The 19,240-nt window shown below is 46.2% G+C and overlaps 1 protein-coding gene across 1 annotated transcript in view; it reads left to right on the forward strand.

Annotated features, from left to right (window-relative positions):
- cps1 (carbamoyl-phosphate synthase 1, mitochondrial) overlaps window positions 1–19,240 on the forward strand; it is a 204,232-nt gene that overhangs the window by 148,478 nt on the left and 36,514 nt on the right. Inside the window, exons 26-31 of the mRNA XM_072484190.1 lie at window positions 2,782–2,976; window positions 8,143–8,210; window positions 8,326–8,401; window positions 10,733–10,810; window positions 12,547–12,654; window positions 17,958–18,047. Coding sequence (XP_072340291.1) covers window positions 2,782–2,976; window positions 8,143–8,210; window positions 8,326–8,401; window positions 10,733–10,810; window positions 12,547–12,654; window positions 17,958–18,047 — 615 coding nt within the window. The remainder of the gene's footprint in view (window positions 1–2,781; window positions 2,977–8,142; window positions 8,211–8,325; window positions 8,402–10,732; window positions 10,811–12,546; window positions 12,655–17,957; window positions 18,048–19,240) is intronic.

The following is a 19,240-nucleotide window of genomic DNA, read 5'->3' on the forward strand; positions in this document are numbered from 1 at the left end:
GATGTTTTGATTAATGGGTTGAGGGTTCTCAGTGAGATGCATTGATTAGTGGGTTCTCAGTGAGATGTATTGATTAGTGGGTTGAGGATTCTCTGAGATGTTCTGATTAGTCGGTTGAGGGTTCTCAGTGAGATGTATTGATTAGTGGGTTGAGGGTTCTCAGTGAGCTGTATTAATTAGTGGGTTGAGGATTCTTAGTGAGATGTATTGATTAATGGGTTGAGGGTTCTCAGGGAGATGTATTGATTAATGGGTTGAGGGTTCTCAGTGAGATGCATTGATTAGTGGGTTGAGGGTTGTCAGTGAGATGTATTGATTAATGGGTTGAGGGTTCTCAGTGATATGTATTGATTAATGGGTTGAGTTCTCAGTGAGATGTATTGATTAGTGGGTTGAGGATTCTCAGTGAGATGTTTTGGTTAGTGGGTTAAGGATTCTCAGTGAGATGTTTTGGTTAATGGGTTGAGGATTCTCAGTGAGATGTTTTGGTTAGTGGGCTAAGGATTCTCAGTGAGATGTTTTGGTTAGTGGGTTGAGGATTCTCAGTGAGATGTTTTGGTTAGTGGGTTAAGGATTCTCAGTGAGATGTTTTGGTTAGTGGGTTAAGGATTCTCAGTGAGATGTTTTGGTTAATGGGTTGAGGGTTCTCAGTGAGATGCATTGATTAGTGGGTTCTCAGTGAGATATATTGAGTAGTGGGTTAAGGATTCTCAATGAGATGTTTTGATTAATGGGTTGAGGGTTCTCAGTGAGATGCATTGATTAGTGGGTTCTCAGTGAGATGTATTGATTAGTGGGTTGAGGATTCTCTGAGATGTTCTGATTAGTCGGTTGAGGGTTCTCAGTGAGATGTATTGATTAGTGGGTTGAGAGTTGTCAGTGAGCTGTATTGATTAGTGGGTGAGGGTTCTCAGTGAGATGTATTGATTAATGGGTTGAGGGTTCTCAGTGAGATGTATTGATTAATGGGTTGAGGGTTCTCAGTGAGATGCATTGATTAGTGGGTTGAGAGTTGTCAGTGAGATGTATTGATTAATGGGTTGAGGGTTCTCAGTGATATGTATTGATTAATGGGTTGAGGGTTCTCAGTGAGCTGTATTGATTAGTGGGTTGAGGGTTGTCAGTGAGATGTATTGATTGGAGGGTTGAGGTTGTCAGTGAGATATATTGATTGGTGGGTTGAGGGTTCTCAGTGAGATGGATTGATTAATTCATAGAATTTACAGTGCAGAAGGAGGCCATTTGGCCCATCGAGTCTGTACCGGCTCTTGGAAAGAGCACCCTACCCAAGGTCAACACCTCCACCCTATCCCCTTAACCCAGTAACCCCACCCAACCCAACACTAAGGGCAATTTTGGACACTAAGGGGCAATTTTTAGCCTGGCCAATTCACCTAACCTGCACATCTTTGGACTGTGGGAGGAAACCGGAGCACCCGGAGGAAACCCACGCACACACGGAGAGGATGTGCAGACTCCGCACAGACATGTGACCCAAGCCGGAATCGAACCTGGGACCCTGGAGCTGTGAAGCAATTGTGCTATCCACAATGCTACCGTGCTGCCCGAATGGGTTGAGGGTTCTCAGTGAGATGCATTGATTAATGGGTTGAGTGTTGTCAGTGAGATGTATTGATTAATGGGTTGAGGGGTGTCAGTGAGATGTATTGATTAGTGGGTTGAGGTTGTCAGTGAGATTTATTGATTAGTGGGTTAAGAGTTCTCAGTGAGATGTATTGATTAGTGGGTTGAGGGTTCTCAGTGAGATGTATTGATTAATAGGTTGAGGGTTCTCAGTGAGATGTATTGATTAATGGGTTGAGGGTTCTCAGTGAGATGTATTGATTAATGGGTTGAGGGTTCTCAGTGATATGTATTGATTAATGGGTTGAGGGTTCTCAGTGATATGTATTTATTGGTGGGTTGAGGTTGTCAGTGAGATTTATTGATTAGTGGATTGGGGGTTCTCAGTCAGATGTATTGATTAGTGGATTGAGGGTTCTCAGTGATATGTATTGATTAGTGGGTTGAGGTTGTCAGTGAGATTTATTGATTAGTGGATTGAGGGTTCTCAGTCAGATGTATTGGTTAGTGGATTGAGGGTTCTCAGTGATATGTATTGATTAATGGGTTGAGGGTTCTCAGTGATATGTATTGATTGGTGGGTTGAGGTTGTCAGTGAGATTTATTGATTAGTGGATTGAGGGTTCTCAGTGAGATGTATTGATTAGTGGTTTGAGGGTTCTCAGTAAGTTGTATTGAGAAGTGGGATAAGGGTTCTCAGTGATATTATTGATTAGTGGGTTGTGGGTTGTCAGTGAGATGTATTGATTAGTGGGTTGAGGGTTCTTAGTGAGATGTATTGATTAATGGGTTTAGGGTTCTCAGTGATATGTATTGATTGGTGGGTTGAGGTTGTCAGTGAGATGTATTGATTAGTGAGTAAAGGGTTCTCGGTGAGATGTATTCATTCGTGGGTTGAGGGTTGTCAGTGAGATTATTGATTCGTGGGTTGAGCGTTCTCAGCCAGATGTATTGATTAGTGGGTTGGCCGTTCTCAGTGAGATGTATTGATTAGTGGGTTGAGCGTTCTCAGCCAGATGTATTGATTAGTGGATTGAGGGTTTGCAGTGAGATTTATTGATTAGTGGATTGAGGGTTTGCAGTGAGATTTATTGATTAGTGGATTGAGGGTTTGCAGTGAGACTTATTGATTATTCTGTTGGCTGGGTTCACAGTGAAGCGCTTTTAGTAATCAGATTGTGACTTTTTTTCCCTCAGGGTTGCAAGGGGTGTATTATTTCTGTCGGTGGACAGATTCCAAACAACCTGGCTGTTCCCTTGTCCAAGTATGGTGTGAACATTCTGGGCACCAATCCAATGCAGATTGACCGCGCTGAGGATCGTGCTGTCTTCTCCGGGGTACTCGATGAGCTCCAGATTGCTCAGGCTTCGTGGATGGCTGTCAATTCTTTGGTAAATAGCATCAACATAGTGAAATCTAATGATGGCCATAAACTGAGGAATTGGTCTGGGCAGTGTGTACATTGTGGAAAATTGGGCATGCTAGAAATTTGAAATGTTGACACAAGCCGTTTTAAACTTACGTCACAAATGCATCAATGTTTAGAGAGGTAGGTTCACATTTTGTTGTCACTCCCGCAAAGTTTAAATCTGTCAATTATCTCATTATTTTGCGTAAAGAGAAGAGAAAAATATGATGATGGTTAAATTCTAAGCTATTCTATAGTGGGTGATCTGTATTTGTTGCATTGGCAGGGGACAGGCTGCATTTATAGAAGGTGGGCAGCACTAGAACAGGGTGGCAGCTAAACAGCATGGCCTGTGTGTGGGCAGCAAGGCACCACCCTCTCCTTCAAGCCCAGATTTTGTCTGTGTGAGCCAGAAATTGAATCCTGTCAGCTAAGTGCATTCAGGGTGACAAAATCAAAGTAGCCAGACAGATTGAAGGTACAGATGAGTGATGAATTAACTGCATCGGGAACAGTCCTGAGGGGCTGAATGGCCTCATCCTGTTCCTCTGTTTCTATATTTTCCCCCCATATGGCTGCATTGAGCTGTCAGGAACACTGTTGCAATAGGCTGTGGGGAAGACTTAATCCAATACATGACTATGACAACTTGCATTTACATCGCACCACTACATAATGATTATAGTACTATCCCAAAATGCTTCAGTGGTCCACATTCAATCACCAAACCTCAGCAGAAAGCACTTAGCTCCTATTTGTGTGGTGAGGAGCTGTCAGTCATAGCGTTTAAAATGCTCCGGCGTTTACGACGGTGTCAACACTTAGCCCCAGGATCAGAGAATCCTGGCCCCTGTGCTTTAATAACTGCTCTCTCAACCTGCCTTCCATCTTCAATTAATATATATACATGTATGCTAAGGTCCGTCTGTTGCTACACCTCCTTTAGAGTTTCTTCCTTTAGGTTACACTGTCTCTCCACATTCTTCCTGCCAAAATGAATCCCCTCGCACTCCTCAGCATTGAACTTCAACTGTCATTTGTCTGCCCAATGAGAGTAGGTTACACAGCCCCTCGAGCCTACTCTGACATTCAATAAGAACTTGGCTGATCTGATTGTAACCCCACATTCCTGCCTACTCCGATAACCTTTCACCCTTGTTAATCAAGGATCTATCCAGCACAACCGTAAACATATTCAAAGGTTCTGCTTCCATTGCCTTTTGGAGAAGAGAGTTCCAGAGACTCTCAACCCTTTGAGAAAAAAATATTTTTCCTCATCTCTGTCTTAAACAAATGATCCCTTATTTTTAAACAGTGATCCCTAGTTCTAGATTCTCCCACAAGAGGAATCATCCTCTCCACATCCACCCTGTCAATACCCCTCAGGATCAGGAAGATTAGCACCGGTATCTCTGAAATTTCCACTCTTGACTTTCTCGGTATCCTTGGATGCATCTCATCCGGACCCGGTACCTTATCAGGTTTATATAAAGACAGCCTTTCTAGCACCTCCTCTTCCTCAATTGTAAATTCCTCGACTGTACCACTTAGTACCTCTCTCACCACAACCTGAGTAGCATCCTCTTCCGTTGTAAAGACAGATGCAAAGTACTGTCGCTACTCATAGAATCATACAATACAGAAGAGGCCCTTCGGCCCATTAAGCCTGCACAAGACAAAAAAAACTACTCAAATCTACACTAATCCCACTTCCCAGCACTTGGCCTATAGCCTTGAATGTTATGACATTTCAGGTGCTCATCCAAGTACTTTTTAAAGATTGTGAGGTTTCCTGCCTCAACTATCCTCCCAGGTAGTGCATTCAAGATTCCCACCAGCCTCCAGGTGAAAAACATTTCCTCAAATCCCCTCTAAACCTCCTGACTTTCATCTTCACATTGTGCCCCCTTGTTATTGACCCTTCAACTAAGGGGAACAGCTGCTTTCTATCCACCCTGACGATGCCCCTCATAATCTTCTGCACCTCAATCATGTCCTCTCTCAGCCTTCTCTGCTCCAAAGAAAACATCCCGAGCTTATCCAGCCCCTCTTCATCGTTAAAATGCTCGATCCCAGGCAACATCCTGGTGAATCTCCTCTGCACCCTCTCCACTGCAATCACATCCTTCCTATTGTGCAGTGACCAGAACTGAACACAGTTCTCCAGCTGTGGCCTAACCAAAGTCCTGTGTAGCTCCAGCATAACTTCTCTGCTTTTATAATCTATGCCACAACTGATTATTATTTAAATGATAAAATATTAAAACATGCTGCTGTGCAGAGAGACCTGGGTGTGCTAGTGCATGAGTCGCAAAAAGTTGGTTTACAGTTGCAACAGGTGATTAAGAAGGCAAATGGAATTTTGTCCTTCATTGTTAGAGGGATGGAGTTTAACACTAGGGAGGTTATGCTGCAATTGTATACGGTGTTAGTGAGGCCACACCTGGAGTATTGTGTTCAGTTTTGGTCTCCTAACCTGAGAAAGGATGTTCTGGCGCTGGAGGGTGTGCAGAGGAGATTCACTAGGTTAATCCCAGAGCTGAAGGGGTTGGATTACGAGGAGAGGTTGAGTAGACTGGGACTGTACTCGTTCGAATTTAGAAGAATGAGGGTGATCTTATAGAAACATATAAAATGATGAAGGGAATAGATAGGATAGATGCGGGCAGGTTGTTTCCACTGGCGGGTGAAAGCAGAACTAGGGGGCTTAGCCTCAAAATAAGGGGAAGTAGATTTAGGACTGAGTTTAGGAGGAACTTCTTCACCCAAAGGGTTGTGAATCTATGGAATGACTTGTCCAGTGAAGCAGTTGAGGCTCCTTCATTAAATGTTTTTAAGATAAAGATAGATAGTTTTTTGAAGAATAAAGGGATTAAGGGTTATGGTGTTCAGGCCGGAAAGTGGAGCTGAGTCCACAAAAAAATCAGCCGTGATCTCATTGAATGGCGGAGCAGGCTCGAGGGGCCAGATGGCCTACTCCTGCTCCTAGTTCTTATGTTCTTATAAAGGCAAGTGTCCCGAATGCCTTCTTAAATACCCTATTGACCTGTTCTGCCCCCTTCCGGGATCTGTGGACATGCACCCCACGATCCCTCTGCTCCTCTGAGCTTCCTAGTGTCCTGCCATCCTTTGTTGTGTTACTCCTTCCAAAATGCATCACCTCACACTTTCCAGGGTGAAATTCCATTTGCCACTGGTATACCCATCTGACCAATCCATCCATCTATATATATATATATATATATATATGTGTGTGTGTGTGTGTATATATGTATATCAATGCTCCTCCTGTCTCCTTGTGCCTCCCTAATCAGCCCTACTCATTCTTTTACTATTAGCATTTGTACTCAAAGATCCCTTTGTTCCTCCAACCTATCTAGACTTGCACCCTCCAAACAAAACTGAACTCTCGTTCTTCCTAGCAAAATGTCATATCTGACTTTTAGCTGCACTGAATTTTATTTGCCCATTTTCTAGTTTATTAATTCCCTCCAGTAATTTGTTGCAGTCTTTTCTCAGTGTTGAGTAACCTCCTCCCCAAAATAATTTGATGTCATCCGCAGATTTAGAAATTGTGTTTTAAATTACAAAATCCAAGGCATTGACATAGATCGTAAGCACCAATGGTCCCAGCATTGATCTTTGGGGAATGCCACATCCCACCTTCTATCAATCCAAATAACTACACTTTACTCCCACTCTCAGTTTTCTGTCCTGAAGTCAGCTATCAAGTTATTCTGTCACATCCCCTGACTGCATATTCTGACATTATTAATTAGTCTATTATGGGGCACCTTAACGGAGGCCATTTGAAAATCCAGATAAATTGCATCTCCTGTATTACCATTATCTACTATCTCTGCTATCTCTTAAAAAAATCAGTAAAGTTGGTCAAGTCAGACCAACCAAGTAAGACCAATCAATCAAGAAAGATTTTCCCTGTTGAAGTCTATGCTGACTTCTCATTACAGTATTAGATTTCTCATCTCCATATGTTCCTCTATTCTCTTCTTTGGTGAAGACTCCATTATTTTTCCTGCCACTGATGTTAAACTGACTGGACCAGGAAGCATTTGACTACAGTTGTTCAAACTACAATTAAGCCAGAGAGGGGCTACAGAGCATCTATCCGAATAGTGACTTTCACATAGGACCAGATATGCGGTCTTCCTTCTTTACATATTTCTGCTGAACTACAAGTCTGTAAATCCACCTGTGAATTTTACCCATGAGTCATATCACAGGAATCTGCTATTGATTATTATATGGATGATCTTTCCATTCAAGTGTTAAATGTGAGAAATGGAAAGGGAAAATAGAACAGAAATGACTGAGAACACACAACAGACCAAACAGCTTCTGGGAAAAGACTAGTTAATGTCCAATGTATAGATACCTGGGGCGAGATTCTCCCCTACCCGGCGGGGCGGGGAGTTCCGGCGTAATGGAGTAGCGGGAACCACTCCGGCGTCGGGCCACCCCATTCTCCGCACCTTTTGGGGCCAAGCCCTCACCTCACCTCAGCCGGCGACGAAAGGTCTTTGCCGGGCGACGCATGCGCGGGAGCGTCAGCGGCCGCTCACGGCATCCCCGCGCATGCGCAGGGGAGGGGGTCTCTTCCGCCTCCGCCATAGTGAAGACCATGGCGAAGGCGGAAGAAAAATAGTGCCCCCACGGCACAGGCCCCCCCCGTGGATCGGTGGGTCCTGATCACGGGCCAGGCCACCGTGGGGGCATCCCCCGGGGTCAGATCACCCCGTGCCCCCCCCCCCCCCCCCCCCAGAACCCCGGAGCCTGCCCGTGCCGCCTTGTCCCGCCGTTCAAGGGAGGTTTAATCCATGCCGGCGGGCGAGGGTTGACAGCAGCGGGACTTCGGTCCATTGCGGGCCGGAGAATCGCCGGGAATGGGACCGGTGCGGCGCGATTCCCGCCCCCGCCGAATCTCTGGTGGCGGAGAATTCGGGACACGGCGGGGTCGGAGAATCGCGCCCCTGATTAGAGCTGCAATTCTGATGAAAAACGTAGCCCCACTCCTTTGTCATGGGACTTGGAATGCCGTGCTATGGATTCCCAAATCTGTCCATTGGGAGGTGGATTTTTGTTGTACAGTAAGTGTCACATCCACTGACTGACTTATTTTTGATTCTAGGATGATGCACTTTCATTTGCTGACAATGTGGGCTACCCCTGCTTGCTGAGGCCATCTTATGTCCTAAGGTAAAGCTAAAACTTTTGGGTTTGGGGATCCAGCGGTGTGCGGAGTAAGGTTTAGCAGCTAACCACTGTTGATATGTAGAGATTTCATGCCAGTGTTTCACTTTGATTCTCCCAGTGGTTCAGCGATGAATGTGGCTCACGATGCGACAGAGATGAAGAAATTCCTTGCGGAAGCGGCCCGTGTCTCTCAGGTACCTGCTCTGATCTCTGCCTTGTGCATATTGATTGATCTCTGTTTCCTGGGGCGTCATTCTCCGACCCCCCGCCGGGACGGAGAATGGCCGTTGGCCGCCGTGAATCCCGCCCCCGCCGAAGTCTCCGGTACCAGAGATTGGGAGGGGGCGGGAATCGGGCCGCGCCGGTTGGCGGGACCCCCCGCTCAATTCTCCGGCCTGGATGGGTCGAAGTCCCGCCCAGAAATTGCCTGTCCCGCCGGCGTAAATCAAAGCTGGTATTTACCGGCGGGACCAGGCGGCGTGGGCGGGCTCCGGGGTCCTGGGGGGGGGGGGGGGGGGGGGCGCGGGCGATCTGACCTCGGGGGTGCCCCCACAGTGGCCTGGCCCGCGATCGGGGCCCACCGATCCACGGGCGGGCCTGTGCCGTGGGGGCACTCTTTCCCTTCCGCCTCCGCAACAGCCTCCACCATGGCGGAGGCGGAAGAGACTCTCCCCACTGCGCATGCGCGGGAAACTGTCGGCGGCCGCTGACGCTCCAGCGCATGCGCCGCATTTCCGCGCCAGCTGGCGGGGCAACAAACGCCATTTCCGCCAGCTGGCGGGGCAACAAACGCCATTTCCGCCAGCTGGCGGGGCGGAAATCCCTCCGGCGCTGGCCTAGCCCCTCAATGTTGGGGCTCGGCCCCCAAAGATGCGGAGCATTCCGCACCTTAGGGCCGGCGCGATGCCCGTCTGATTGGCGCCGTTTTTGGCGGACATCGCGCCGTTGGGGGAGAATTTCGCCACTGATGTCTGATTATGTTCACTCTGCTGCTTTTGCACTCTTTGTGGATGTACCATTGAACAGCATAAAGACTGATTGTCTTATTTTATCTGTATGGAGTACAATGGGAAGATTTTGGATAAATTGCAAAGTTTTAATGCATTTTAGTTGCCCTGGAAAATGGTCTACTCTTAAGATGAATCCATTTTGCAAAATAACATTCGCCACATCACCATTAATGCATCAAGAAGAACAGAATTTTTTAATATTTTTTTAATTGGTGAGCAGCTGTTAAATGTTGCTGGGATTTGGATGCCCTTGTACAAGATATATAGAAAGTGAACATGCAGGTACAGCAAGCTATTTGGAAGGAAATAATACATTAGGCTTTATGACAAGAATAAGGAAGTCTTGCTGTAATTGTGCAGGGCTTTATTGAGTCTGCACTTACAGTAGTGCGTACGGTTTTGGGCAGGAGACAAACACCTTTCTTAGACCGCAGTAAAGATTGATCTCTGGGATGAGCAGGTTGTCCAGGGGGATTTGTGTAGAATGGTATTATACTGTTTGGAGTTTACAAACATAAAAAATAGGAGCAGGAGTAGGCCATTCAACCCTTTGAGCCTGCTCCACCATTCATTATGATCATGGCTGACTATCCAACTCAGTAACCTGCTCCCAATTTCCTCCTAGATTCTTTGAAGCCTTCAGCCCCAAGAGCTACATTTAACTCCTTTTGAAAACACCCATGTATTGGCCTCAAATGCTTTCTGTGGTAGAGAATTCCATCGGCTCACCACTCTCTGAGTGCAGAAACCTCTCCTCATCTCAATATGAAATGGGGCAGCACGGTGGCACAGTGGTTAGCACTCATCGAGGACTCTGGTTTGATCCCGGCCCCGGGTCACTGTCCATGTGGAATTTGCTTGTTCTCCTCGTGTCTGTGTGGGTCTCACCTCTACAACCCAAAAAGATGTGCAGGGTAGATGAATTTGCCACGCTAAATTGCCCCTTAATTGGAAAAAAAGAATTGGGTACTCTAAATTTATGTTAAAAATCTCAGTCTAAAATGGATTACCCCGTATTCTTCGACTGTGACCCCTGCTTCTGGACTCCCCCGTCATTGGGGAGATCCTTCCTGCATCTACCCTGTCTAGTCCTGTTAGAAGTTTACAAGTTTCTATGAGATCCCCCCTCATTCTTCTATTCACCCTCTGAGCTCCTTTATTTAGCCACAGTATTTATTTGGCTGGTCGGTTATGGTTTTGGTCAATGGTGAACCCTGTGATGTTTATGATGGGGGGGATTCAGCGATGGAATTGCCATTAAATATTAAAAAACAATGATTATAGATTCTCTTTTGCTGGTGATGGAGATTACCAGACGCTTGTGTGGCACGAATGTTACTTGCTACTAGTCAGCTCACGCCTGAAATTTGTCCAGAATTTACTATACAGCAGGCACCACCTACTTCTGAGGAGTCAAAAATGTGAAATAATCAGCGAGCAACCCCCTTCCTAATGAAAACCATGTTTGGAATTTGTGAAAAAGTGCTCACACTAAACCACCTCTTCTATTCACAGGAACACCCAGTTGTCCTCACCAAATTCATTGAAGGAGCACGGGAGGTTGAAGTTGATGCAGTTTCAAAGGAGGGAAAAGTAAGAATAAAATTTAATGAGCCTATGTTCAACACATTTAGAACACAACGTGACATTTGGAAGGTGCTGCCGCTGCCAGATTCTAACTGGTACAGAAGGTCTAACCAGCTCCTTAATGTCCGTTCGTTCCTCAGACCAGATGCTGTCGGCAATGAGACTGGTAGAATAATCTTTTAGGAGGCTGCTTCCCATGTGGCCGCCTCTGTGTTAAATAGGATTGTGGACCAGCTCCTGAGGCTACAGCTCTGGGGCCTCGGCAGGCTCACACGGAGAGGCAGGTGCTGCTGAGCTAGGTCAGGGGTGCCTCAACATTGGCCTACGAGAAGGGCTGCAGTGAAGACTCCTGAAGCTTGTTGAGACATTGGGAATGGAGAGAATCCCCTCACGGATGAGGCTACAAGTTTTCATCCCTGCAGTCCTACCCTTGGGATAATGAACCTATGACTCTGATGACATTCTAACCTGCTACATGGAAACCACTTCAATTTTCCCAACTATCTGTGCACAGGGGAAGATAGGTTCTGATGTCAATAAAATACTAACACCGACTCAAAAGAGGCCTTAATTAGAATAATTGGACCCCACCTCTGTAATTATGGAGAGCCAGAATGGATTTGTAAAAGGCAGATTGTGCTTGGCTAATCTAATAGAATATTTTGATGAGAAGGTTAATGGACAGAATCCAGTGGATGTTGTCTATATAGCCTTTTAGATACGTTTTTGAAAATGTACCACATAAAAAGCTGATTAACAAAATTGAGGCTCATGGAAGGTTGTCAGCTTGTATAAAACATTAGCTTAAGGATGGAAAGCAGTACGTCATTGTAGATAGTAGCTCTTCAGACTGGAGTTTGGTAGACTGGTATTCCCCAAGGGTCAGAACTAAGACCAATGCCATTTTTCATATATGGAAATGACTTGGATTTGAAATACAGAGTAAAATTTCAAAATTTACCCCGATACCAAATTTGGAAGTGTGGCAAAACAGTAGGCAATATTGCCAATTAACTGCTAGCAGAATGAGCAGACAAGTGGCAGATGATGTTTAATACAGAGAAATGTGAGGTGGTAGATTTTGACAGAAGGGATGGGGAGAGGCGATAATTGGCAGATCCTACAGAGCGTACAAGGAGCAGAGGGACCTGGGGGTGCATTTGCATCGATGTTTAAAGGAGGCAGGACATATAGAGTTAGCAAAACGGATGGGAGATTGAGCTTCATAGAGGTATTGAGTACAAAAGTAGGGAAGTTATGCAAAATTTTATAAAGCCCTGGTTAGGCCACCATTGGAGTGTCGTGTTGTTCGGGTCACCACACTTTAGGAAGGATGTGAATGTTCTTGAGTGGGTGCAATGGAGATTTATTAGAATGGTTCCAGGGATGAGAGATTTGAGTTACGAGGTTAGGCAGGAGAATCAGGAATTGTACTCCTTAGAGCAAAGAAGGTTGAGGGGAAATTTGATAGGGGTGAACAACATTATGGCAGGTTTAGGTAAAGTAGACAAAGACAAACTTCTGATTAGCTGATGATAGAAGAACTCGGAGGACACAAGATTTAAGGCTTGAGCAAGAGATCCAGAGGGATGCGAGGAAGGACCTTTTTACGCAGCGAGTGGAATGACCCGGAACTTGCTGTACACAAGGGTGGAAGAATGGTTTGTGGAGTTGTATTTCTCAGGAGCAGTTTATGTGCCTTGCCGTTGGGTAATTGCCTTGTTTGTTTCTGCCCCTGCTAGGTGCTGGCACACGCGATCACTGAGCATGTGGAAGATGCAGGTGTTCATTCTGGAGATGCAACATTGATTCTCCCAACACAGACCATCAGCCAAGGAGCCTTGGAGAAGGTTGGAAGCAGCTCAAGTAGAATCATACAGAACAAAAAGAGACCTTTCGGCCTATCATAATTGTGCTAGCTGTTTGAAAGAACTATATAATCAATCCCACAGCCAGTTCTTTCCCCACAGTCCTGCAAATTTCTCTATTTCTTTGTGTTTGTCCACTCCCATTTGATAGGTACTGAAGAATTTGTTTCCCTCACCCTTTCAGACAGTACATTCTTGATCATAACAACTCAATGCATAAAGAGATTCCTCATCTCTTGCTAATTATTTAAATCTTGACCACCCTATCAGAGGATAGTTTCTCCTTATTTAGTCTACAAAGCACTGAATGGTTTAGAATGATAGACCTTTATTAAATGTCCTCTTAACCTTCTCTGCTCAGAATAGAATATGGATCAGACCTCTTCATTCACCTGAGGAAGGAGCAGCGCTCCGAAAGCTAGTGACATCGAAACAAACCTGTTGGACTTTAACCTGGTGTTGTAAGACTTCGTACAGAATAGAATAATCCAAGCTTCTTTCCGCATAACTGAACCAACTCATCAGTGTTGTCAGCTAAATGAATTAAACACTGCATTCTTGCTATTGTCACTGAAAGTTTTCCATAGGAACAGGAGCAGACCATTCAACCCCTCAAGTCTGGTCCATTCAATTAGATCATGGCTGCTCTGTTCCTTAACTGTATTATCCACCCTAATCTCTGTATTCTTTGCTGTCTTAACGAACAAAATCTACTGATCACCATCTTGAAAGCTTGTGCAGGGGGTTTGGGGCTGAGAGTTCCAGATTTACTTCCCGATTTCATTCCTGAATGGCCGAGCTTGTGAGTGTGACTGTGCCTCCTTGTTTTAGGTTCCCCCGGAGGAAATAGTTCCTCTACCAAATTGGATTCTTTCAACATTTTGATCATCACTCGAACTTCTCAAATCTGAGCTTCTTCCTCCATCATCAGCATCCCTACACGTATATGGTCCAGCCCACAAACCTGAACTGCTGAAATTGTTGCCTGATCAGATGGTTTTTATCATAGGAAGCCAGGACATCATTGCTGCATCCATATGCCGATGTGTCTCTGTGTTACATTAAGGAACTGTCACAGAAGATCAGTCCCAGTTATAGTTGGGGCAATATGCTTTTTTATTTTCTGACAGAAATGAGCCATTCACTGAACCGCAACTTCATTCTGTCTTGGCATTAAATAGACGGTTTAACGTGTAACCATTTGTAAAACCTGACATTCCTAACAACCCCCTGTGCAGTTTGGAGGCTGGGACCGGAACTTGATAGAGACAGAAAGAATTCACAGACCTTTAAAAATGGTTGGTGGGACCCAAATGTTGAAGCTCCATCACCATTTCCAACAGACCCAATTTTTGTTGGGAGAGGAAAGGGGTGGAACATGATCCATGCAATGTGGGAGTCACAAAATGATGGAGTAGATATGAACACACATGAAAGGTAGATAAGATCTGTGTAATTGTCATAATCTGGTTTTGTTTTAAATCCCCTGTTCTTTAAATCATTGACAACTGCAGCCTGTTTTTTTTCCGTTTAAAAAATCTTCGGCTGGACTGCTTCGATTTCTACTCTGACTAGTACATGGCACTGGTAGTAATCCTGAGATCATGACCTTTGAGGTCCTACTTTTCAACTTGCTTCCTTACTCCCTATGTTCTGCTTTTAGGACATCATCCCTATTTTTACCAAGTCATTTGTACCAATGTGTACAATGACAACTGGCAGTTCACCCTCCCTTCCAGAATATCCTGTAACCCCTTCCAGACATCCTTGATCCAAGCATCAGGGAGGCAACATACCATCCTGGAGTCCTGTTTGCAGCCAGACACACCTCTCTATTCCCCCTACAATCGAATCCCCCATAACTATTGCATTTGCACACTTTTTAGTGCTCCCCTCTGCAGCAGAACCAACTGAGGTGCAACAAATTTGGTTGCTGCTGCTTTCCCATAAGGGGTCATTCCCCTCAACAGTATCCAAAGCGGTATATCTGTTTTGCAGGAAATGGCCACAAGAGATTCCTGTCCTGCACTGCTTACCTCGCTGTCTTGCTCTGCCTGGTAATCATCCTTTCCCTTCCTGCCTGCGGAGGCTGAACCTGTGGTGTGACCATCTCTCTATACGTGCTAACCACAGTACTCTCCGCCTCCCAGTTCCTCCACACTGTCCCCAGCTTCTGCTCTAGCACCGAAACCTGGGCTTCCAGGAGTTCAATTTGGAGACACTTCCTGCACACCTGCTGGCCCTGGGCACTGGAAATGTTCCCGGCTTCCCAGGTAGAGCAGGAGGAACACACCATGGCCTTGAGCTCTCCTGCCATGACTTACCCCTTTAAATTAAACATTTTGGACAATACGTAAAATCAAAAAATATTAATTACTCTAAAGCCCTTCTTCTCTGGTCCTTGTTACTACAGAATATCGTCCTTACAAACTTTAAAAAACAAAATATAGACCGTACAAACTTTAAGTGATGAAAGTGGTAAATGCTTACCCGACCGTACTCACCCAATCAGCTGCTTCCACGAGCTCCAAGTTACTTTTGAATCTTGACTTCACTTCAGGAACTCCAAACTCCAAGCTAGCACTCAGATTTCTCACTGCACTCTGACGCTGTTTTCAATCTCCTGACAATCAGCTCTCTCCCTTGTCGCCTCTACTCCAGGACTAGGTGCTGCTGACTAGTTGTCCCTGTGTCCTCCTCTCACACACTCTCCTTTATGTGCTGCTCTGTCTTCACCTCCCTCTGTTGGGGGAGGGAGGGGGGTCAAGCAGCCTAACCTCCTGATTAAGTACCTTAAGTAAGGGTCTTGGGGTTTTACATAGTGGTTAGTCCTCTGGATAGTGAGTGATGGTCAAGCTGCTCTGGGCGATCCGCAGGGGAGTGCTGGACAGCTCATTCTGTGGGTGCCAGGCCCTGGGATCATAGGGCTGATCTGGCTTGTCCAGCCTTGCTCCTCCCTATTCACTTCGGTAACCTGTGGGCTCAGTTGTTCAGACCCAGAAACCAGCATTCCCAATAAGGTCAGGTGAGTCAGATGTTTTGAAGGCATCTTGGCCTCTTTAGGGACTTCCGGTTCAGGGTCTGGCTCGGGTGCTAGCACAACTGGAGAGTTCCAGCTTCTGGTGCTAGGAGCTTTTGGTTGGCACAGCAGCAGGCAGACAGTTGGTCCTTGAATCTGGGCCGGGATGACAGGAAGATGGGCTACTGGCAGGGGCCTCTCCCACATCCATGCAGGATATGGCCACTGTACCTGTTGGGGTGGTTAATCTGTCCTTGCCTTGTACTTCTGCATAATGGTGGACGAGTTTAGGGTCCAATCTGGTTTGGGCCCCTTTGCTGGTCATAGGTTCAGTGTCCTTGCGGGTGATAGGTTCAGTGTCCTTTAGGAGAATCGTCAGTTCTTGCTGTAGCTCAGGGTGGCTTATCAGCTAGATGAGGCATCACCCTCTTTCTTTCAGGGCCAATTTGGGAACTTTTCCGCTCCGCATTTAAATTTGCCATAAAGTGGTCAGTGACATCGATCACTTAATCAATCACCGACTGGGGCCCGTGGCTTTGGAGGTGGTGCTCTCCTAAAATGTTCCATATCCTCTGGAATACCACTTCCCCTGAGAGGCGGCACAGCTCCAGTTACCCTCCCTGGTGGCTTTTGCATTGGGGGAGGAAGTTTCCACAACAACTCTGAGGGTATTTCTGATTCCAAATTCAGAAAGGTGTCTTTGGGTATCCAGACCTCCTGCTCCCTCAGCAGGGGTGTCAGCACCTTCTTGATTTAAATCGGGGCAAGGTAGTCTCCTTACCAATGGGGTATATATTCGGGACTTTCCTGGCAGCCTTCCTTTAAAAGTGAAAAGAAGGTTTCAGACAGCCGCACCTCCTGCTCATCCAGCGGTGGCGCAGACTCCTTTCGTTTTAAATTAGCTGGCCGGATCAGGGAACTTTCTGCTTCCCATGGCTCCTCCTCAGAGTACCGCCCATTCCTTTCGGAAACCTGGGAATTAACTACAACATTTGCTCTGCCTTTTGAGCAGCTTTAAATATGACTTACTCATGGGGGTATGACTTCCCCAGTATAATTACTGTTGGAGTGGCCCGAAACCGATGCTGCCCCATGTCCTCTGGGACACTCTGGCTCACACGGGGCTGGTTAGCCCATGTCGTGCGGCTCTTTGACTGTGTGAGGCAGCTCCCTTGCTGACAGTTTTGCTGCCTGGGGATGGCCTCATTCCTTCCGTAATTTACAACGGTGGCGCTGGTCAATTCGGTCTCTGACTTACTCCCTTCCTAGAGTAGCACAGTCATAGAATTTTACAGCGCAAAAAGAGAACTCGTGGCCTTTCGTGTCTGTGTCGGCCAATTTTTCCAAACACTTTGAATGTCACTGTCCTAATCTCAGCCATTCTAAACGCAGGTAGCTTTTCCAGTGGCACCTGATGGGTTGTTCTGCCCCCTGCAGGGTCTCTGAGCGTTTTTCAGCTGCCTGCCACACTGTAGAGTTTTGCTGAAATCAGTTGGGTTGCTGTCAGGCAGAATTCAGAACAAGTCACATGACCCTTTCATACCTCCATTTTACCCTCAGTTAAAGAAACAGTCCCAAGGCAAATGGTAACATGATTATTAATGCAATTTCTCTGGACTGGAAAGGGAACAATTAAACTGTTTAATCTAAATTCTCTCTGCCCAAATTGATGCTGAAGGTTTTAAGAATGCCTTTTTCGATCCTTTTCTCTCTCAATCCAGTTTTTCTAACGAACGCTGCATGCCGTGAAGTCCCTGCTCCAGCAAGAGCTGACCCCCAATGTTTCAGAAAACAGACCCGAGTGAAACTCATTGCCTTTACGACTTGAATTGTTTTGTATCTCCCAGTCTCTTCGGCAAATACAATCTATCATTAGAACTCCCAAGGGAAAATGCTCAGTGCCAGAGCTCACACATGGTGAACAGTCACTTGGTGGAGATGCTAGGTCCAGCAAAGGCCATTTCCTTCAGGTGGGAAGAAAGTTGAAAGGGCAAATATATAAAATGTGCTAATGGATGAATCTGTGAGGTTAACGTCAGAGTGTCAGTGCGCCTCAGTACAGGATCATTCTGAATTGACACTGATCATTTCCCCACCTAGTGCAACATAGGAAATGTTGAATATCCATTAATCACCTGGGAAATCTTCAGCTAATACTTGGGAAATCTCAGACCCCTATCAATTACCCAGGAAACCATTGGCATTTGGTAATTACCCAGGAAATTCTGGAGCCCGTTAATTACTCTTTGTATTCTTTCTGTTTTAGGTGAAAATTGCAACCAGGAAGATATCCAGAGCCTTCGAGATTTCTGGCCCTTTTAATGTCCAGTTTCTTGTGAAGGGAAATGATGTAATGGTAAGCAACCTGCTGCAGCATGTTTAAAATGTGTTGCCCTGGTATTTATAGTGATGGTAAACCAGTGAAACTCTATTGCATGCCTCATTTCCTTCTGTGTTTGGTTGATAAGAATATTTGGTTTAACTATCTCCAGCCAGTTATGTTGGGCGTGATTTACTGTTGGAGTGGCCCGAAACCGATGCTGCCCCATCAAAAGAATCTGGAGCACACCCAGTGAGAGATCCAGATCGTGACGTCTCGTGAGATACTGTTAAATCTCGCAAGGAGTTTCAAGCGTCACAGATCTCGCACGAGGCCTCCCGCGGATTCAAATGCCTCGTCCCGACACCAAGTCAGGTGGGACGGAGCCTCGTAATTGCGCCCGTTGGGTTTCCCATGTGGAAGAATTGTGCCTCCCATCTTCCAATCAGCATTAGTGCTGGATGCATTTCTACTGCTTACAAAGTTTTCTACACAGTGACAGCATTTTCAGCTCGGACTTCTGTTCCCAGCTGAAACAGATGTGGGCCAGCGCAGCATCTCCAGGGTAAGTCCAATCATTGCAGAAGAGTCGGAGGAAGGAGTATGTGTGGTATATGAACTTCAGTGCTGGTGTGATGCTAGCTATGTATGCCTTAAAGTCCCACAGACTGGCAGATCATGTCAAACAGCATGTTCCAGTTGCTGTTCGCAACAGCCAAGGTACAGACTGTACCCAACCAGCCCGTGCTTACAAAACACAGTGTCCGACATTAGATGTGATTCCGTGATTGGAAAACATTTGCTAAATAATAATTAAGCTGACAACCAATTTAAGATTGTCATTAGGGTTCGCAGTGTGGCATGGATCTGTGTACTGGAAGCTACCTATATTACTGCACCGGACCTGGTTGTTTGCAGTCAGAAAGAACACAATGGCCGGGATTCTCCGAGCCCGCACCGGGTCAGAGAATCGGCGGTGACACGGGAAGTTTCCGCCACGCCGCTCCGACGGCGGGCCGCTGATTCTCCGGCAACTGAAGAATCAGCGCCAATCGGGGGCCGCTGAAACAGGCCCCCGAGGTGATTCTCCGTGGGCGACCGGCCGAACTCCCGCCGAGTTCCGCAGGCCTGGTTCCAACCTGGTACCACTGGCGGGAGGTCGGACCCGCGGCCGCAGTGGATGTCCTGGTGGGGGGGCAGAGGGATCTGACTCTGGGCGGGGGGGGGGG

Source organism: Scyliorhinus torazame, chromosome 2 (genome assembly GCF_047496885.1).
Source record: "Scyliorhinus torazame isolate Kashiwa2021f chromosome 2, sScyTor2.1, whole genome shotgun sequence".
NCBI classification, from domain to species: Eukaryota; Metazoa; Chordata; class Chondrichthyes; order Carcharhiniformes; family Scyliorhinidae; genus Scyliorhinus; species Scyliorhinus torazame.